This window comes from Mesoplodon mirus, assembly GCF_964341445.2.
Source record: "Mesoplodon mirus genome assembly, chromosome: 20".
NCBI classification, from domain to species: Eukaryota; Metazoa; Chordata; class Mammalia; order Artiodactyla; family Ziphiidae; genus Mesoplodon; species Mesoplodon mirus.
This window is the reverse complement of record NC_138996.1, coordinates 7,053,939-7,075,863: the sequence shown is the minus strand read 5'-3', so window position 1 is coordinate 7,075,863 and position 21,925 is coordinate 7,053,939. Positions and strand designations below refer to the sequence as shown.

The window sequence follows — 21,925 nt, the reverse complement described above, 5'->3', positions numbered from 1 at the left end:
TCTGGGCCAGGGGTTCTGGATTCAGGGTCTGAATCTGGGGCCCACGGTTTACTAGCTGTGTCACCTTGGACAAGCAACAAGCCTCCCTTTCTCTGCCTGTGAGACTGGGACGGCAGCAGTGCCCACCTCATAGGACTGTTCTGAGTATTACATGAGACAGGCCAGGTATTGCACTGGAACAGCCTGGCCTGGAGTTAAGTGGTTAGTAAGTGTTATCCATTACAGTTATGCTTGAGTTCTTCCTTCCCCTTATTCCTTAAACTCAGTTTGTCAGAAAATTTGTATAGAGTCTCCCTACAGGTATATTTCACATTTATCTACTTCTGTCTGTTTCCGTTGCCGTCATCCTACTCGAAACTTTCATGCATTCTCATTGGCACTTCTGACTGGTGTCTCTCCTTCCTCTTGACTTACTCCAATCAGTTTCCCGTATAACAACCGTCTGATTTTTTTTAAAGTGTAAGTGAATGATCTTCTAAAAACATTAGTGACCACCGTACGTTTAGAACCATCCAGTGGCTTCCCATCAAGCCTTTCCCTGACCTGCAGCCTGTGTTTTTGGCCCCTGCCTCCTTTCCAGTGTTTGTTCGTGCTGTGCTGTTTCTCTGGTCCGCCTCTAAACTTGCCCGTGTACCCACTATTCTGTGGCCATGTTGGCTGTCCCTCCGTTATTTGGGTAGCCTGGTCCTTTCATACTTTGAGGCCATTGTGTGTGACCCTCCCTCTGCTCAGCTGCATGTTCCTGCCCTTCCTCAGCTCCCGTCCTTCTCATCTCTGCAGGTATTGGTTCCTTAGAGAGCCTTTCCTAACCACCCCTACCTAAATGAGGGCACCAGGTTCCTCCTTTATCAGCCTGAGGCTCCCTAAACACATCAACAAAGTGAATATTGCCTCTCCATCAGGGAAAAGGATAATTAACAGCCTGTGATTATGAAACATGCAACTCCGAGAGGTGTGTGCACCTTTAACAGAAAGAATAATTTTACACATTGTGAACATTAAGTGATTGTAGAGCTATTTTAAGAAATTGCTATCTTGAACTTGTTCAAGAAGGTCTTTGATATTGTTATTCAAGAACAAAGAGAGGCCTGCCCGTTGAACCTGTCTGCAGAGGGTGATGGAGGTACTCAACCCAGCCGTGCGCCTCCTCACTGCTGTCAGTCATTTCTGCTCCAAAGGGTAAAGCAGACGTCATAAAATTTCCCTCCTTGAAGTAGCTGCCTGGTTGCTCATAGAACCCTTCATGCTCCTCTCTCCTAAAGTGAATGTTCAGTTGCTGCTCAGACATGAGAAAGATGTCTCATGATTAGACGGTAGAAACCAGTATGGTAATATCTGGATCCTGGTTCTAATTTTTGAGTTTGGAGTGAAGAGGCAGAATAATGACTCCCTGATTGGACTCGGTCAAATTTCTCTGTGTTTTGACATTTCTGCCTTGTTACTTATTTTTAATTAATCCTAGGCCAGAGAAAGGAGGCAATCCTGATTTTTAGCAGTTGCCTAAAGCAGCCAGGAAAAGGGTGATACGAATTGAGAATCATGTTGTGAACCACTTCAGTGACCTTTGTAGTTTTTCTTTCAAATAAGTGTCCCAAAGGACACTGGGACAGATGCTTGAATTTAGGTTAATAAGTATAAACACCTGGTACTCCTGTTTGGCTAAATGGTGTTCCTGATTAAATAAAAATGTGGTCTCTTTTGGGGAAAGGCTACTTTTTTTTTTGACATACTTTAGCAGAACTCATGCACAGAAGTATTCCTGGTATGGGCTGTGGGTAATGATAATCATTTGGAAAATGATGTGTCTAAAAATAAAATACAGTTTTCTTATTGCAAAAAGTAACATGTACTTAATTTTTAGAAATTCTACCATAATTCTGCCCTCCAATCAAGCCAAACTTTTCATATTTTTCTTGTTCCCCTATAGATGTTTATATGTTTATCTTTCTATATAGTTGTAATCTTGCTGTGATCATCTTGTATTCTCATTTATGTTATGTTATGATTTTTATGTTTCATTTTTAATGGCTGTATAACATTCTATCAAGTAGACATGTCATAACCATTCTCTTGTTGGTTGATTTGCTTTATGATGTATTTTTTATGATATACTTTTAATGATGTCTTTGTTTTGCTCTAATTTTGCAGGCAGAGACATTTGTTTGGGTTAACAGTGCATCAGCACATTCCCAGAGTGTTGCCAAGGCCAAATATGAATTTTTATTTGGCAGATCTGAAGAGAAAACTCCAGATACTAGTAAGTGTTTCCCTACCTTCCTCTTTCAGGTAACAGATAGGAAGTCCTATTGAAATTTCAAATCTCAGAAGCTGAGAATTCTTCAAATCAAGAAGTGACTTGAAATTACCTAAAACAGGCTACTAGAATCACATCCTGTATTTCTGAGTTCTACACCTTAGGAAGATGTAGAATTATTAGTGAATAATTAAAGCAAACAGGTTTCACAGAGGTAGGAAGGCAGCGGTGCAGATGGAGAAAAGGTACTCAGTCAGAAGGAGATAAAGGCCATAGGAGTCTTGGGAGTCAGGCAGAGAAGGGTACTGAATGTGGTTAAGAGCCTTGGCTCTTTAGCTAGGCTTCTTGAGCATCATTTCTGGCCTTGTAACTTATGAGATGCGTGACCTTGAGTAAGTTGTCTAAGCTATTTTTGCCTCAGTTTTCTCATCTGTAAAATGGGATTATAGTGATATATGTCTCAGAAATCTTTTGAGGATTAGGTAGATTGACGTATGTAAGGATCTCAAAACCATACTTGGCATGTAATAAATGCTATGGAAGTGTTTGATCACTATCATCATCATATTCCTGACCTTTGAAGCTGACATTTAGAAAAAATACAATCCTGACTCTCCTCAACTCCATCACTGTCTGACACTGATTTCTGTTTTGGGTAGATAAGGAATCTGACCTAATGTATTGGTAGCTGTTGTTCAGTTGAAGAAGTCAAATGCTAACTATTCATTTTGATTTATGTGTTAGATGGGATTATATAATGGGCTCCCTAATACCTGGGGCTAGCAAGAATGCAGTGTATTTCAATAATTCCTTTTACCTTAATAATGAATACTTATTAGATATTTCAGTAGTTGGGGACTCTTAATGAAGTATAAAACAGCTAAATTATTTTTAAAAAATCATTCTGGTTTTATTATGTAGCATAAATACCTAACATTCTAGGCTTGAGGTTTGGGGCACTTAATCATTTATTCACTTTGTCTCAGGGAGTACTGACTGTCATCACCCCAAGACTGTGTAAAACTCCTCCTTGGCATAGCCTTAACTTTGTGATTTTGTGCTAATTAAGCTGTTTTTAACTTTGATAAAACATGATTTTTACTTCACTATATAGAGATACTATCAAATATCTACATAGTCCTTTGACTTATTGGTGGGTGAGTTTGGGTCTACCTTACTCATAGGTTTTGTAGTTTTCCAAGTGTACCTGAGGAGAATCAGAATGACATTTTAAACCTCCTGTTCCTTATTTGCCTTGGTAAAAATGGTTGGTGTTATTTATTTCTAGTGTGATGTTATTCCGCAGGTGTGTAAGTGTGCATGCATTTATTAAATCTATTTAATGAACACTTGTTGTGTGCTAGTCACCTGTGCTGGGCACTGTCATGGTACAAAGAAGTAGAAGACAGTCCTTGCCACCTGGGGACTAATTCTTTGGTCAGAGAGAGGGAATGATCACTTTCAGTTGTGCTGGTGATGGCTTCATGGAGGAGGTGAAAGTTGCACTGTTCTTAAAGAATGACTAGTATTCTGATTAATTGAGTTCTGGGGAGGGCATTTCAGACTGAGGGAAGGGTATGAGCAAGGGTGTGATGGCAGAAAATACAAATTTTTTGGATAACATGGAGGAAACTGCCCAGGTTGGTTTGCAAAGCATATCTGTGAGAGATAGGTTTAGAAAGATAACCATTTAGAAAGGAGCAGAATCATGGAGGGTGAAGAGTGTGCATTTTAATTTAGGTACGTGGAGATGAAGTACCAGGTACTGTTTTTTTTTTTAATCTACTTTTTATTTTTTTATTGGGGTATAGTTGCTTTACAGTGTTGTGTTAGTTTCTGCTGTAAAACGAAGTGAATCAGCTCTATGTGTATATATATATCCCCTCCCTCTTGGACCTCCCTCAACACCCCCCAATCCCACCCATTTAGGTCACCACAGAGCACTAAGTGGAGCTCCCTGCGCTATACAGCAGGTTCCCACTAGCTATCTGTTTTACACATGCTAGTGTATACATGTCAATCCTAATCTCCCAATTCATCCCACCTCCACTTCCTGCCCCGCCTGCCGGCACCCCCCGGCCTGTGTCCACACATTTCTTTGCTATGTCTGTGTCTCTATTCCTGCTCTGCAGATAGGTTCATCTGTACCATTTTTCTAGATTCCACATATATGTGTTAATATACAATAATTGTTTTTCTCTTTGACTTACTTCACTGTGTATGACAGTCTCTGGGTCCATCCACGTCTCTGCAAATGACTCAGTTTCATTCCTTTTTATGACTGAGTAATATTCCATTGTATATATGTACCACATCTTCTTTATACATTCCTCTGTTGATGGACATTTAGGTTGCTTCCATGTCCTGGCTATTGTAAATAGTGCTGCAATGAACATTGGGGTACATGTGTCTTTCTGAATTATGGTTTTCTTAGGGTATATGCCCAATAGTGGGATTGCTTGGTCATATGGTAATTCTATTTGTAGTTTTTTAAGGAACCTCCATACTGTTCTCCACAGTGGCTGTATCAATTTACATTCCCACCAACAGTGCAAGAGGGTTTCCTTTCTGCACACCCCCTCCAGCATTTATTCTTTGTAGTTTTTTTTTTTTTTTTGTGGTACGTGGGCCTCTCACTGTTGTGGCCTCTCCCGTTGCGGAGCACAGGCTCTGGACGCGCAGGCTCAGCGGCCATGGCTCACGGGCCCAGCCACTCCGTGGCATGTGGGATCTTCCCAGATTGGGGCACAAACCTGTGTCCCCTGCATTGGCAGGCGGACTCTCAACCACTGCTCCACCAGGGAAGCCCCTCTTTGTAGATTTTTTGATGATGGTCATTCTGACCAGTGTGAGGTGATACCTCATTGTAGTTTTGATCTGCATTTCTCTAAAAATTGCTAATAATAATTGCTAATAATTAGCAATGTTGAGCATCTTTTCATGTGCCTCTTGGCCATCTGTATGTATTCTTTGAGAAATGTCTCTTTAGGTCTTCTGCCCATTTTTTTATTGGGTTGTTTGTTTTTTTGATATTGAGCTGCATGAGCTGTTGGTATATTTTGGAGATTAATCCCTTGTCAGTTGCTTTGTTTGCAAATATTTTCTCCCATTCTGAGGGTTGTGTTTTCATCTAGTTTATGGTTTTCTTTGCTGTACAAAAGCTTTTAAGTTTAATTAGGTCCCATTTGTTTATTTTTGTTTTTATTTTCATTACTGTAGGAGGTGGGTCAAAAAAGATCCTGCTGTGATTTATGTCAAAGAGTGTTGTGCCTATGTTTTTCTTGAAGAGTTTTATAGTATCTGGTCTTACATTTAGGTCTTTAATCCATTTTGAGTTTATTTTTGTGTATGGTGTTAGGTAGTCTTCTAATTTCATTCTTTTACATGTAGCTGTCCAGCTTTCCCAGCACCACTTATTGAAGAGGCTGTCTTTTCTCCATTGTATATTCTTGCCTCCTTTGACATAGATTAGTTAACCATATGTGCATGGGTTTATCTCTGGGCTTTCTATCCTGTTCCATTGATCTATCTTTCTGTTTTTTTGTGCCAGTACTGTCTTGCTTACTGTAGCTTTGTAGTATAGTCTGAAGTCAGGGAGCCTGATTCCTCTAACTCTGTTTTTCTTTCTCAAGATTGCTTAGCTATTTGGAGTCTTTTGTGTTTCCACACAAATTGTAAAATTTTTTGTTCTAATTCTATGAAAAATGCCATTGGTAATTTGATAGGGATTGCAGTGAATCTATAGATTGCTTTGGGTAGTATAGTCATCTTCACAATATTGATTCTTCCAATCCAAGAGCATGGTATATCTCTCCATCTGTTTGTATCACCTTTAATTTCTTTCATCAGTGTCTTATAGTTTTCTGCATACAGGTCTTTTGTCTCCCTAGGTAGGTTTATTCCTAGGTATTTTATTCTTTTTGTTGCCATGGTAAATGGGATTGTTTCCTTACTGATTTTTTGTTGTTAGTGTATAGGACTGCAAGAGATTTTTGTGCATTAATTTTGTATCCTTCAACTTTACCAAATTGATTAGCTCTGGTAGTTTTTTGGTGGCATCTTTAGGATTTTCTCTGTATAGTATCATGTCATCTGCAAACTGAGAGTTTTACTTTTTCTTTTCCAAATTGTATTCCTTTTATTTCTTTTTCTTCTCTGATTGCTGTGGCTAGGACTTCCAAAACTATGTTAAATAATAGTGGCAAGAGTGGACATCCTTGTCTTGTTCCTGATCTTAGAGGAAATGCTTTCAGTTTTTCACCATTGAGAATGATGTTTGCTATAGGTTTGTCGTATATGGCCTTTATTATGTTGAAGTAGGTTCCCTCTGTGCCCACTTCCTGGAGAGTTTTTATTTTAAATGGGTGTTGAATTTTGTCTAAAAGCTTTTTTCTGCATCTGTTGAGATGATCATGTGGTTTTTTTCCTTTAATTTGTTAATATGATGTATCACATTGATTGATTTGCTTATACTGAAGAATCCTTGCAATCCTTGCATTCCTAGGATAAATCCCACTTGACCATGGTGTATGATCCTTTAATGTATTGTTGGATTCTGTTTGCTAGTAATTTTTTGAGGATTTTGGCGTCTATGTTTATCAGTGATACTGGTTTGTAATTTTCGTTTTTTGTGATATCTTTGTCTGGTTTTGGTAGCAGGGTGATGGTGGTCTCGTAGAACAAGTGTAGGAGTGTTCCTCCCTCTGCACATTTTGGGAAGAATTTGAGAAGGATCAGTGTTAGCGCTTCTCTAAATGTTTGATAGAATTCACCTGTGAAGCCACCTGGTCCTGGACTTTTGTTTCTTGGAAGATTTTAAGTTACAGTTTCAATTTCATTACTTGTGATTGGTCTGTTTATATTTTCTATTTCTTCCTGGTTCAGTCTTAGAAGTTGTACCTGTTAAAGAATTTGTTCATTTCTTCCAGATTGTCCATTTTATTAGCATATAGTTGTTTGTAGTAGTCTCTTATGATCCTTTGTATTTCTGTGGTGTCATTTGTAGTTTGTCATTTTTCATTACTAATTTTATGGATTTGAGTCCTCCTTTTTTACTTGATGAGTCTGGATAAAGGTTTATCAGTTTTGTGTATCTTCTCAAAGAACCAGTTTAGTTTTTTTGATCTTTGGTATTGTTTTCTTCCTTTCTATTTCATTTATTTCTGCTCTGATCTTTATGATTTCTTTCCTTCTACTAATTTTGGGTTTTCTTTGTACTTCTTTCCCTAGTTGCTTTGGGTGTTAGGTTAGATTGTTTATTTGAGATTCTTCTTGTTTCTTTTTTTTTTTTTTTTTTGTGGTACGCGGGCCTCGCACCGTTGTGGCCTCTCCTGTTGCGGAGCACGGGCTCCGGACGCACAGGCTCAGCAGCCATGGCTCACGGGCCCAGCCGCTCTGCGGCATGTGGGATCCTCCCGGACCGGGGCACGAACCCGTGTCCCCTGCATTGGCAGGCGGACTCTCAACCACTGCGCCACCAGGGAAGCCCTCTTCTTGTTTCTTGAGGTGAGATTGAATTGCTATAAACTTCCCTCTTAGAACTGCTTTTGCTGCATCCCATAGTTTTTGGGTCATCATGTTGTCGTTGTCATTTGTTTCTGTGTGTTGTTTTATTTCTCTTTGATTTCTTCAGTGATCTCCTCATTAGTAGCATTTGTTTAGACTCCATGTGTTTGTATTTTTTACAGTTTTTCCCTGTAATTAATTTCTTTTTAAAAAAGTTATTTATTCATTTATTTATTCATTGATTGATTGATTGATTGTTGTGCTGGGTCTTCATTGCTGCCTGTGGGCTTTCTCTTGATAAAGCGAGTGGGGGCTACTCTTTGTTGCGAGCTAGTCTGCACGGGTGTCTCATTTCAGTGCCTTCTCTTATTGTGGAGCAGAGGTCTAGGCACGTGGGCTTCAGTAGTTGTGGCACGTGGGCTCAGTAGTTGTGGCTCGCCGGCTCTAGAGCATAGGCTCAGTAGCTGTGGCACACAGGCTTAATTACTCCGTGGTAAGTGGGATCTTCCTGGATCAAGGATCAAACCCATGACCCCTGCATTGGCAGGTGGATTCTTAGCCACTGTGTCACCAGGGAAGTCCCTGTAATTGATTTCTAATCTCATAGCTTTGTGGTCGGAAAAGATGCTTGATATGATTTTAGTTTTCTTAAATTTACCAAGGCTTGATTTGTGACCCAAGATGTGATCTATCCTGGAGAATATTCTGTATGCACTTGAGAAGAAAGTGTACTCTGCTGCTTTTGGATGGAATGTCCTGTAAATAAATATCAATTAAGTCTTTCTGGTCTGTTGTGTCATTTAAAGCTTGTGTTTCCTTGTTGAGTTTCTGTCTGGATGATCTATTCATTGGTGTAAGTGGGGGGTTAAAAGTCCCCCACTATTATTGTGTTACTGTCAGTTTTCCCTTTTAAGCCTTATGTATTGAGGCAGTCCTCTGTTGGGTGCATAAATATTTATAATTATTATGTCTTCTTCTTGGATTGATCCCTTGATCATTATGCAGTGTTCTTCCTTGTCTCTTGTAACAATCTTTATTTTAAAGTATATTTTATCTGATATGAGTATTGGTACTCCAGCTTTCTCTTGATTTCCATTTGCATGGAATATCTTTCTGTGTCTTCTCAGTTTCAGTCTGTGTATGTGTCTCTAGGTCTGAAGTGGGTTTCTTGTAGACAGCATATATACAGGTCTTGTTTTTGTATTCATTCAGCCAATCTGTATCTTTTGATTGGAGCATTTAATCCATTTACATTTAATGTAATTGTCGATATCTGTGTTACTATTACCATTTTCTTTATTGTTTTGCATTTGTTTTTGTAGGTCTTTGTCTTTTCTTGTGTTTCCTGCCTAGAGAAGTTCCTTTAGCATTTGTTGTAAAGCTGGTTTGGTGGTGCTGAATTCTCTAAGCTTTTCCTTGTGTGTAAAGCTTTGGATTTCTCTGTCAAGTCTGAATGAGATCCTTGCTCGGTAGAGTAATCTTGGCTGTAGGTTCTTCTCTTTCATCACTTTAGGTATATCCTGCCAATGCCTTCTAGCCTGCAGAGTTTCTACTGAAAAATCAGCTGATAACCTTATGGGGATTCCTTTATATGTTATTTTTTGTTTTTCCCTTGAAGCTTTTAATATTTTTTCTTTGAATTTAATTTTTGTTAGTTTGATTAATATGTGTCTCGCCGTGTTTCCCCTAGGGCGTATCATGTATGGGACTCTCTGCACGTCCTCGACTTGGGTGACTGTTTCCCGTGTTAGGGAAGTTTTTGACTATAATCTCATCAAATATGTTTTCAGACCCTTTCTCTTTCTCTTCTTCTTCTGGGACGCCTATAATTCGAATGTTGGTGTGTTTAATGTGGTGCCAGATGTCTGTGAGAATGTCCTCATTTCTTTTCATTCTTTTTTCTTTATTCTGCTCCTCAGCAGTTATTTCCACCATTCTATCTTCCAGCTCACTTATTCGTTCTCCCTCAGTTATTCTGCTATTGATTCCGTCCAGTATATTTTTCATTGTAGTTATTGTGTTGTTCATCACTGTTTGTTCTTTAGTTCTTCTAGGTCCTTGTTAAACATTTCTTGTATCTTCTTGATCTGTGCCTCCATTCTATTTCTGAGATTTTGGATCATCTTTACTATCATTACTGTGAAATCTTTTTCAGGTAGGTTGCCTATTTCCTCTTCATTTATTTGGTCTTGTAGGTTTTTACCTTCCTTCTTTGGCTGTAACATATTTTTTTGTCATCTTATTTTTCTTTTGATTGGTGGGGCTGTTTTCCTGTCTTGCTGGTTGTTTGGCTTGAGGTGTCCAGTACTGGAGTTTGCTGGCAGTTGTGTGGAGCTGGGTATTGGTGCCGAGATGAGGATCTCTGGGAGACCTCACACTGATTAATATTCCCTGGGACCTGAAGTTCTGTTAGTCCACTGGCTTAGACTTGGTGCTCCCACCACAGGAGCTCAGGCCAGACCCCTGGCCTGAGAAACAAGACCCTGTAAGCTATACAGTGCAGCAAAAAAAAAAAAAAAAAAAAAGCAACAAACAGAAAAGAGCAGAACAATAACAAAGAATAAAAAATAGAATTAGAAAAATTAAAAATACATTAGAAAAAATAATAAAAATGAAACAACAAAACAGAACCACAACAGCAAAAGCAAAAAAAAGAAGAAAATAAAGAAAAAAAAAGAGATAAAAAAAAAGTAAAAAAATAAATATTCCACGGTGCCTCCTCTATCAGTGTCCTTCTCCCGATTGTGAGCAACAGCCAACCCCCACCTCCCCAGTGGGCCCTCCAAGATCTCCAGGTAGGTCTGTGGACTCACTATGTCAGCCCTACATCTGTGTGTGTTCCTCTCACCAGCATCCGTTCCTGGAGCTGGCCTGGAGCACACATGCCCATGCAGGCCAGCTGGGGCACAGGTATTCACAGGCACACCCACAGGGGCTGGAGGAGGCCTTGGAGGGGGGTGGCGTTTGGCCCACCTGGACCCACGCGGCCAGAGGAGGCTTTGTTAGGGGCGGGCCTCAGACCTGGGACCCGTGCAGTCGGAAGAGCCTTTGGCCAGGGCCACTCAGGTCTGGAACTCATGCGGCTGGAAGAGGCCTTGTGTTGGGGGCTCAGGCCCAGGACTCGTGCAGCTGGAAGAGGCCTTGGTGGGGAGGAGGAGTTCAGGCCCAGGACCTGTGCCACCGGGAGAGGCCTTGGTGGGGGCAGGAGTTCAGGCCCGGGACCCCAGCAGGCTCATGGGGGCCCAAGGGGCTGGGGGAGATGCTGGCCGCATTACCCTCCAGTCCCCTGATTCCGTGAAGGTCCCTCTCCTTCCCTGCTGATCCTCTTGCTGTGAGTGGGTGCCTCCGAGCGTGGGAACCTCTCCCCTCCCCCAACCCCTCCCCCCAGGGGTGCCAGTCTCGTCCCACCTCCACTTTTCTCCCCCCCCTTCCTTCCCATGTCCTACCTGGTCGAGTGGGGATTTCTCCCATCCTTTTAGGGGTCCAAGGTCCCCCACCAGTGCCTAGTTGGTGCTCTTTTTGTGAGGAGATGCGAACTCTGTGTGTTCCTACTCCGCCATCTTGACTCCACTGTTCTTGTTTTTCTAATGATCGAGCCTGGGGTAACCGTATTTCTCCAGGTACCATTTTAGAGAGATAAATCAAGATGGGTTGATCTGGAAATTGGAAGGGGGAGCAGAAGTTGTTGCTTATCGTAGGAGGGGTGTAGGATGCAAGTGTATATTGACTTTGGGAAAGTACTTATTTTTTCTAATCTTCACAAAGAAATGATGGCACGTTTTTATCATTTCAAAAATACTCTTGAAGTTTCATTATATTGACCATTCATCTATTGTCAAAACACTGCCCAAACTCAGAAGACCATAAGGAAAGGTAGTAGAGAGAATAGGACAGTGTTTTTATTTGAATTTGATTGATAGGCATACCTCTTCCCACTTGTTTTTTGTTTTTCCAAGTGGATTAAATAAGTGACTGAAACTGACTAAGTGCTCCAGAAATAGCCTTCTGGAGAAACAGAAATGCTGACATTGCGTTTTGAATGCATCCCAAGTAATATTCAGGTGGTAGCTTCTTAGTAATGCAGGCAAATCAGTGGAGGTCAGTTGACTCATGGCCCCAGTTAGGCCCAAGGAAAGTGCTGCTGCTCTAGGGACAGGAGGCTTAGGCTTTGCCACTCAGTGGGGACTTAACATGGGCTGTGGGTGGGAGTTTCTAGGGAAGACAATTCAAGATAGTTTGCAAAGTGTTGCTTATTGCAGGGGTTTTGAATCTGTGACAGAGTTTGGGGGTGTTGGATGGGGTATGGGAGAACATGAGAACAGAAGAAAGAGTCCCTTGACTGGGAATTAAAGTCTGGATTCTGTGATCTGTTCATCAGTGTACTGAAAGAGGTGACCTTGCTTTTCTCTATTCCCTGCTACTTTCTGGGAGCTGTTGCAGCTTTCAGGAGGTCTTCAAGGGCAAGTCTGTAGTTGGTAATTGCTGAGAAGCTTTGAGCTAGTGTGGCATCATTTGTTCTGTGACTTAATGAGGAGCGGGGAGGCGAGTCACCAGAGGTTCCCCTTTTCCATTCTGATCAGCTGTTGGAATATTTGTGGAGCTGCATTGAACTACAAAGAGGTAAAAAAGAGGTGCCACAGGAGCCCACCTGGGGCCACCTGTGAAGCAACACCTCCCAGACTTACCCCTTGCCCCTCGTTTTCTCTCCTGGCTGTTGCGCTGAGGCTGCTGACTTCTCTCAGCTCGTCAGATGGAGTCCGCTCTAACAAGAGGAGGCTTCATTTTGGGAAAGTACATTCTTTGAAGTGTTCCTAAGGCAGTATCAGATGGCTGAGGTTGGTATGTCTTTTGGGGGAAAATCCAGAGGGAAGAAATGCTTGAGAAAGGCTTTGAAGAAGAGTGAGACTGTTCCTTGGCTTGTGGGGAGGACACGTGACTTGTGGAAGCGAGTGAGGGAGCGAAGGGCCCGTGGTATCCTGAGAAAGGGAACTGACTTCCCATATTAGCTCTCAGAAGCTTACAGACTCTCACTCCTACCTTCTCTACTGATTTTTAAAGTTTGAGATAAGTAGGTAGGAAATAAGCTTCAACAGTATTGAAGAAATTGTCCAAGGGCATGTAGTTTAGATGCTTTCAAGTCAGGTGGAGGCCAGGGAAGAGGTGGGGGGTTGGCGGTTGGTGAACTGGTTTTCCAGAGCTCTGATGGGCAGAGTCACTCGTGTGGAATTGAAGCCCCAGGGGGCCTTGCAGCCCAGATGGGGTAGGTGTCCAAGTGTATCGTCTCGTGACATCTGGAAATTGACACAAACATGCTGGGCTGGTGAAACCCCACAAGTTACTGCTGAAGTACATGCAAAACCGCCCAGAGGGGCCCTTTCACAGCCCAGGACATAGATGACCCTCATATTAATGAATAGATCAGTGACCTTAAAATGGACGAGCTCACAATAAAGTGGTATAAACTGCAAAAAGGAAGGAGCTTCCATGGGAGGGAAGGTCAGCATACACAGCAAGCAGGGAAATCAAGACCCACAGAGCCAGAGATAGTAGAATATTCTGAAACTATAGTAGGTTTGTTTAAAAGATAAAAGAGGGAACCATTATAATAAAGGAGGAAAGTATGAAGTAGAGAACATGCGTATGAACAAAAAATAACTTACAGAAAGTGAGTAATATAAATAGTGACAGTTATTTGTTTATTTTTAATTTTATTTGTTTATTTTTTTTGCGGTATGCGGGCCTCTCACCGTCGTGGCCTCTCCCGTTGTGGAACACAGGCTCCGGACGCACAGGCTCAGCAGCCATGGCTCATGGGCCCAGCGGCTCCACGGCATGTGGGATCTTCCCGGACCAGGGCACGAACTCGTGTCCCCTGCATCGGCAGGCGGACTCTCAACCACTGCGCCACCAGGGAAGCCCTGAGCAGAGTTTTTGAGACTCAGGTGGAATGGGTGCTGGCAAGACAGATGTTTCAGACAGTGGAAGAAGTGTATGTAAAGCTGTGGTGCTGTGAAAACCATGGATTGTTCAGAGCAGCTGATGTCAGTGGGGGTAGAGGGTGGGTGTGAGGGAGAAGGCTCGGGCCAGGCAAGGGCCAGGCTGTGCACAGTGTTATGTGCCCTGCTAAGGAGTATGTGTTTCATTGGATTTTTTAAAATAATGGATTGATTCTTTATATTTGGGATTTAGGGAATCAGTCTGAAAGCAGTGTGGAGATTGGATTGCAGATATGGAGAGGTGAGATTGGAAGCAGTGTGCCTTGTTAGGAAGGTGGGTGCGTGCACACACGCATGTACACACACACACGCACACACATGCACACACACGCACACACGCACACGCAGCACACACACGCTCACATGCGCGCGCACATACACCCCTGTGGCTTAAAGAAAATACAAGTTTAGTCTTCTCTTCCGTGAAAGGAATCCAGATGATAGAGAACTCGGGCGGTGGTTCTGCAGTGTCAAATGAGCCACACTCCTGTGGGCTATTTGGTCTGCCATCCTTTAAACATTTCTCATCTTCTAATGTGGTTGGTTGAGTTCCAGCCAATTCCTGAGAGCACAGAGGAGGAAGAGGGCAATCAGAAGGGCAAAGGGGCATGTGCCATCTGTACTTTAAGGATATTTTGGAGAATATCCTTACCACAGAACATTTTCAGTTACAGCTCATTGCTTATAGTGTGGTTCCATGGAAAATGCAGAAAATGTAATCTTTAGCTATGTGCCCAGCTAAAAATTGAGAGTTCTGTGTGTAAGGCAGGGGAGGTGGGCAGTGGGCTCAGACCACCTGTGTGATTGCCACAGAGAGCAGTACAGGGATGCAAGGGGCTCATGATGATGACGGGGCTGAGGCAGTGGCAGCAGGGAAGAAGGCAGAGTGCAGAGAGGGAGGCGCTGCTCTCGGCACCGGATTGGGTGTGGAAAGGAGGAAAGAGGGAGGCGCCGAGGGCGGTTCTGCTTTGGGCAGCCGGGTGGACGGTGGTGCCTTCCAACAGGGTACAGGCTGGAAGGAGGAGCAGGTTTGGGGTGGTAAGGAGAACGGTGACAGCCCACTATGCTGGGTTTGGGACCCTGGCACTTTCACGTGGGGATGTCTGGTGGGCAGGGGGTGTGTGGGGCTCCTCCAAGGAGAAGAGACTTTGGAAGTGGATGTATTGCCCAGGGAACATGTGCACCACGGAAAGACTGCAAGTGGTACCTTGAAGAAGGTAAATATTTAAAGGGTGCTTAAAAGGAATTCAGGGGCTTCCCTGGTGGCGCAGTGGTTGAGAGTCCGCCTGCCGATGCAGGGGACACGGGTTCGTGCCCCGGTCCGGGAAGATCCCATATGCCGCGGAGCGGCTGGGCCCGTGAGCCATGGCCACTGAGCCTGCGCGTCCGGAGCCTGTGCTCCGCAACGGGAGGGGCCACAACAGTGAGAGGCCCACATACTGCCAAAAAAAAAAAAAAAAAAAGTGGAATTCAGGATGATGAGCCAGGGAGATAGAAGGAAAAGCAGAACAGGAAGATATTGGGAAGTAAGAGGGAAGAGATTGTAATAAGAAGGGACTAATTGGGCCCAGTAAAGAAAGGCTGAAGTGTCTGGCAATTAAGAGATGATGGATGCAGTAAAATAGAGAAATAGATGTTTGTGTGTTTCGGTATCTCTGTCTGTATGTATCAGATACGGGTGTGTGTATATGTGTAAAGTTGTTTAGATCAACAGCATGATCCAAAATGATCATAATGACTGTCAAAATCACTCAGGGTAGATGGCTGCTGAGCTGATCTCTAGGAGTGGAGTCTGCATATCCTGTGCCCCCCCTTCCCCATTGGCAGCCCACTTTGGGTTTTTGTCACTGTGATAGGGCAGTAACTAGGTCTCTCAAGCTAAAATTCTGTATATATTTATTGCTAAGTGAGCATGTTTTTATGGGCAGAGAGGGGTAGATATTTAATACAAGGACTAGTGTGCCTTGAGAAACATGAAATGATTTAAAAAATGTGATCAAATTAGGGTCCCAGCTGCCACTGTTCACCCCCTTCTTTGAGCTTTAGCATCAGGCTGTGAGTGAGGATGGGGGACTGCTTAGGATTGCAGCGGCCTTGGTCAGGTGGAGCTGGATATGATGATTTATTATTTTTTTAATTTATTTTTGGCTGTGTTGGGTCTTTGTTGCTGCGTGTGGGCTTTCTCTAGTTGCGGCGAGCGGGGGCTACTCTTTGTTGTGGCGTGCGGGCTTCTCATTGCAGTGGCTTCTCTTGTTGCGGAGCGTGGGCTCTAGGCGTGTGGGCTTCAGTAGTTGTGGCTCACGGGCTCTAGAGTGAAGCCTCAGTAGTCGTGGTGCACAGGCTTAGTTGCTCAGTGGCAAGTGGGATCTTCCCGGACCAGGACTCGAACCCGTGTCCCCTGCATTGGCAGGCGGATTCCTAACTACTGCGCCACCAGGGAAGTCCCAACATGATGATTCTTTGTTCCTTTTAGGACAGTCCTACATCTAAAGGTATGACAAGTTCACAGGCACAAGTGATTTTGAAAGGTGTACTGTATTTTATGATATCATTTTAACCTGATTTACCTAATGGCAGATTTCTGCGTTTTCCTTCAATAAGTATATATATGTTTTTTCCTGAAAGCTTGGAAAGCAATTATTGGGTTGGCCAAATGGAATTTTTTTTGTACAAAATTCTGTTTAGGTTCTGCTGATAGTTAGACAACACTTCCCTCTGGTGGACGGAGTTTGCGATACTTTTTTAGTAGCGGTTCTCAAATTGTCAAGAGCTGTTTCCTTTTCCTGCTACAGATTTCTTTTATGTTTGTTTTGGAGGTCAATTAATATACTTTTGTTCTTTCTGCTTAATCTAATCTGAAGGTTTATAAAAATTCCAGTGGTGTACAAATATGCGTTAAATCTGTGATACTTTAATCTCATTATGATGTTACGAAGTTAAAGATTTGGAATTTTCATGGCAAAAACATTCATGTGGTTGAAATAGAAATGTTAACCACCCGTACTCTCAGATGGACATTTTGGTATGCCTCTGATAATTATAATGCTTGAATATAAGATGCATTCAAATAATATATGAGCCATGGCCGCTGAGCCTGCGCGTCCGGAGCCTGTGCTCCGCAACGGGAGAGGCCACGGCAGTGAGAGACCCACGAAAAAAAAAATATATATATATATGAAAGCTAGCCTGGAGTGTTCTTTTTTTCTCATACATAAATTTTGCAGAAACTTCTGAAGAAGTCACTACTATCGTAATAATTGAAAGACTAATGTGGAAGGTCCTAAACTGGCTGTTTCTTAACTGATAGTCTTTTAGTTGTTGCATTTGTTTGTCCTGTGTTAAATTATGGCTGACAAAGTGAGTGGGATATTTTTATTAATTTTTTGGTTCAATCCTGAGTTATCTGTTTGTTTTATATGTGTATACACACACACTTACTATGTAACAGATACTCTGCTAGGAAATTTTTATGTTAGCTGTTCTTTAGACCTCAGAGGAGTCCTCTGATGCTAGGTCCCCAGTAAGGTTTAAATAATTTAACGTCAGGTTACACAGCAAGTAAGTCGTGGAACTGGCATGTCCACTCGAGTGTGACTTCGGAGCCCAAGTCTTCCCACCACATCCTACAGCATCACAGAGAACCAGAGTGAGATGCCACTGTACCCCAATTGCCAGCCTACTAACTTCAGATGAAAGTGGGCTGTAATTCTGACTTTGTCATTAATTGGTAGTATGATATTGAGTAATTGACTTTCCTAGCTCCACTTTTTAAAAAAATCTTTAAACCAAGGTCTTTGTGTCTCCCTGAGGGTTGGGGAATGAGGAGATGGTGGTATGAATCCATGCCCCACTCCAGTCAACTAAAGGCTCCCCCTCTTTTATCTGTTTTACATATTGGGCTTCTATGTCAGACATCATTTGAAGGCACAGTTTCTCTGCTTAAAAAAAAATTAAACTGTTGGTCAATATCATTTCCCAGGTCTTATCCAGCTCATTCTTTCTTGAGGGATGTTGATCAGCACAACAGCTCTTTGTTACTTTTCCTCTGGCAGGGAAAGCAGGTGTGGCCTGAGGCACCGGATTATTTAGTACCTGCTCCTTTCACTTGACAGCATTAGGGTGCTGATGACAGGGCCATTAAATTAGGAGGAAAGCAGGCTCTAGATGGGCAGTCCTCCGAGTCTCAGAATACTGAAGCATTTAAATTCTTTACCCACTGTAATCAGAGCACCCAGCTGCCCCTTTACTTTGAAGTGAAACTTTCAACAACCCACTTCCCACATCCGAGCAGAGGGAAATTATAATGCGAGGAAGATGACAGAAGTAAAAAATACATAAAACCCTGAAACATAAATTAAAATTTCTATTTGCATTCAACATCGTAGAATTAGAGAAGATTTCTTGGCAAGATGCAAAATAACAGTGAGCAAGACCCAGCACTCTTTCATCCATAGCTACGTTGTCTCTGCCTTCCCTGAAAATTTCTGTTCCTTGTTGTACTTATGCTGTTCATATATTGAAGTATTCAGTCAGCCTTACTTCACTGATAAAAACAGTGGTATCATTGAGGACAGGGCCAAATCTTAACTTTTATTTCAGTACACCAGGAACATTGCAAACTTTTTAAAAAAATGTTTCTGTTGGTTAAAAGGGGGTCTAGCAAATGAGTAGGGACCACTTAGTGCACTATCCAGCTGTACCAGGAAAAGCAGTTTAGAGAGCTCGCCCTTCCAATGACAGATTGTTAAATATCTTAAATTGGGCCCCTTAACTGTCCTTGGAACAATTGCATGGGGAACTCTGAGTTAGTCCTAGTCAAAATGAATAGAATGAAAGAAAGAGGATTAAGAACCTGTTTTAATTTTCTGGTTAAAGGAAAAATGATTAGAGAGAGAGAGAGAGAGAGAGAGAGAGAGAGAGAGTGTGTGTGTGTGTGTGTGTGTGTGGTGGGAGGTTCCCCAGAAAAATGATTAGAGAGAGAGAGAGAGAGAGAGAGAGAGAGAGTGTGTGTGTTTGTGTGTGTGTGTGTGTGTGTGTGGTGGGAGGTTCCCCAGAAAAATGATTAGAGAGAGAGAGAGAGAGAGAGAGAGAGAGAGTGTGTGTGTGTGTGTGTGTGTGTGTGTGTGTGTGTGTGGTGGGAGGTTCCCCAGAATTTTTTGGGAACTGAGATCTGTATAGGTTTGGTTCTTATATCTAGGTGTAGTGGGGGAGAAGAGGAGGGGCAGGAAATAAGTTTTTCTTGTTTAATACATTTACTTAATTTCTACAGATAGTTACTGAGTATTTGCTATGTACCCGATTCTGCTAATCACTGCTTATGAGAAACTAATGAACTTATAGGCAAGATAACATTCATACTAGGAGCCATTAAATAGATGATGATGTGTGATTGCCAGATAATTGGTATAAGTCTCATGAACAGATGACTAATTCCATGCTAATGATCCTGCATGGAGATAGACATACGTTCTTATCAGGAGACAGACTGTTGAGATCAGGAGCAGCCTGGGAGGTCAGGGGTGTGTGGTCATCATATTAGGTACAGTAGAGGGAGAGCACAGCAGGGTATGAAGGCACACTCAGAGGCTTCTAGGAGGGATGCTCGTTTGTTCTGTGCCTGGCAGGGTAGCTAGTATTGGAATATATGGAAAGAATAGGGAGGATGTTCTGTTCTAGGAGGAGATGAGAGTGATGTTGTGGAGGACGGCAGAAAACTGGCTTAGGTAGAGAAATGGGTTAAGTTGTGATCGTGGAAGGCCTTAAATCAGTTCAGCAAGTTGCCATTGGAAGTGTATGTCCTGAGAAGCTTTTTAAAATCCCTATCAGTTTGATTGATGACCCCTTTCTTTGGGGGGTCCCCACTGTACCTTGGAGTCTGCCTCTGTTATTGAACCAGTCATTCTGAAAGGCTCAAATTTATTTACAGGTTTTTCTTTCACTAAATGTGACTGAGACTATACCTGGTTACCTTGATTGGAATTTGGCTGTTTTTGAAATTCCATATTCATAAATTTACCTATCAGAGTGGGTTACTTCTACAGGTAGTTTGATTTTAACCATTTTATCTTCAATCTTAAAATTTAGATTTTTGTGACATCTTGCTTTCATTGTCATGTGCTGAGCACAAAAGACATAAAAATTAAATCCTATTTAGCAATACATTTAACAGATTTGTTCTAAATAAAAAGATTAAATGAAAGGGAATTAGAATTCAGCAGCTCTGTATGTATCATTAATATTATTGTGTTTGTCACTTATGTGCTGTTGTATTCACAGTGTGTGTGTGTGTTACTCCACTGGTATTTATTTCAGGAACTCATTTTTATTTCCGAATTTGACTTTTATTTATTTAAAAAAATTTATTTATATATGGCTGTGTTGGGTCTTTGTTGCTGTGCGTGGGCTTTCTTGAGTTGCGGCGAGCGGGGGCTACTCTTTGTTGCGGTGCACAGGCTCTTGTTGCTGAGCACAGGCTCTAGGCGTGTGGGCCTCAGCAGTTGTGGTGCGCAGGCTCAGTAGTTGTGGCTCGTGGGCCCTAGAGTGCAGGCTCAGTACCTGTGGCACACGGGCTTAGTTGTTCCGTGGCATGTGGGATCTTCCCGGATCAGGGATCGAACCCGTGTCCCCTGCACTGGCAGGCAGATTCTTAACCACTGTGCCACCAGGGAAGTCCCCCGAATTTGAGTTTTAAAGGACATTTTATAATTAGTTGCTCATGCTGATTTTCTTAGCGTGAGTGTTTTAGGATGTGAAATTGCCACTTCTGCTGTGCGAGGTCTTATGGTGACGTGTGCTGCCCTAGGAGCCCGGGCTGATGCTCCTCCAGTGTGGACGTGTGTCCAGGCCACCAAGTTTTCCTTGCAGGCAGTGAAGTGAAATTGAAATCTCTGTCATTGCTGATATTTCCCCTCTCCCCTCCCACCCATTTGCTCTTGACCATAAATTTCCCCATTTCCGCTGTTTATGATCTTTGACATCTTCTAATTTGGATGTGAGTTTGCTCTATAAAAATGTAAAAATAAAAAAATTGCTGCCAGATCCTTTTGGTGCCTTGAAATTTATGTGAATATCTTGAATTAAAAGGAAAATTTCTTAGGTGAGTGAGGGCTGTGAGTGCTTAACATGAGACCCTCTGAGAGGGTTTCTTAACTTCAGAGCATCTGTGAGCCCCCAGACATTTAATGTGAAGTTTGTATAAATATTTATCTGGATTTTTTTTTTCTTTTGGCTGTGTTGGGTCCTTAGTGCTGCGTGCGGGCTTTCTCTAGTTGTGGCGAGTGGGGGCTACTCTTCGTTGCGGTGCGCAGGCTTCTCATTCCTGTGGCTTCTCTTGATGTGGAGCACGGGCTCTAGGCATGCGGTCTTCAGTACTTGTGGCACACGGGCTTAGTTGCTGCGCGGCATGTGGGATCCTCCCGGGCCAGTGATCGAACCCGTGTCCCCTGCATTGGCAGGCAGATTCTAAACCACTGTGCCATCAGGGAAGCCCCTACCTGGATGTTTTTATTGGGAGAGGATCCATAGCTTTCTCAAAGAGGTCCATGATGCCAAAAAAGTTAAGAACCACTTCTCTGAGGATTATATTTTCCTAGTCCTACAGATTCAACTATTACCCTAAATCAACTACATTAATGAGGTGTTTACCATAAAATAAGCTCTTTTAAGTACTTGAATTAGTGAATCTATTGATATGTCATAATTGTTTTTGCAAGATGTACCCCATACCAGAAAGGTCAAAGGGATTAATTTACATAACTTTTAGTTTCTTTCCCCATTAAATTCACATATTTACTGTACAGAGACCACTTGATATAATCTTTATAAATATGGGGTGTGATGAAAATTATTTTAGGTTCATATATCCATGGATTACCCTGTAAGTTAACATCATCATCCTAGTAAAGAATTAATGAATATCTTTTAACTTCTGATCACTATGGTACTTGTCTAGTCTATAGAAAATGTAACATAAGAAGTAGTTTGGGAAGCCATTATGAAATCATGAATATATAAGGACCCAAAGAAAAGTACAGGCAACACATGTTTTAAGAGGAGAAAGGAGGGAACGGTCACTGTGAGTTGGGTCAAGCATGCAGGACTTCAATGAGAAGGGGGATTTGAGTGGGGACATGAAAGATGGGTAAGACAGAGTTTGGGGAGGAGGGAATAA

At 42.3% G+C, this 21,925-nt stretch overlaps 1 protein-coding gene across 7 annotated transcripts in view; it reads left to right on the top strand.

Moving 5' to 3' along the window:
• Window positions 1–21,925, top strand: part of PSD3 (pleckstrin and Sec7 domain containing 3) — a gene marked incomplete at its 3' end in the record, with an annotated part of 575,664 nt that overhangs the window by 140,311 nt on the left and 413,428 nt on the right. For 6 of the 7 annotated variants that reach the window (XM_082608415.1, XM_082608413.1, XM_082608414.1 and 3 more), the window contains exon 2: window positions 2,149–2,257. The exons of the other annotated variant lie outside the window; for it this stretch is intronic. In XM_082608415.1, the coding sequence (XP_082464541.1) occupies window positions 2,149–2,257 (109 nt within the window). The remainder of the gene's footprint in view (window positions 1–2,148; window positions 2,258–21,925) is intronic. 7 annotated transcript variants of the gene reach the window in all.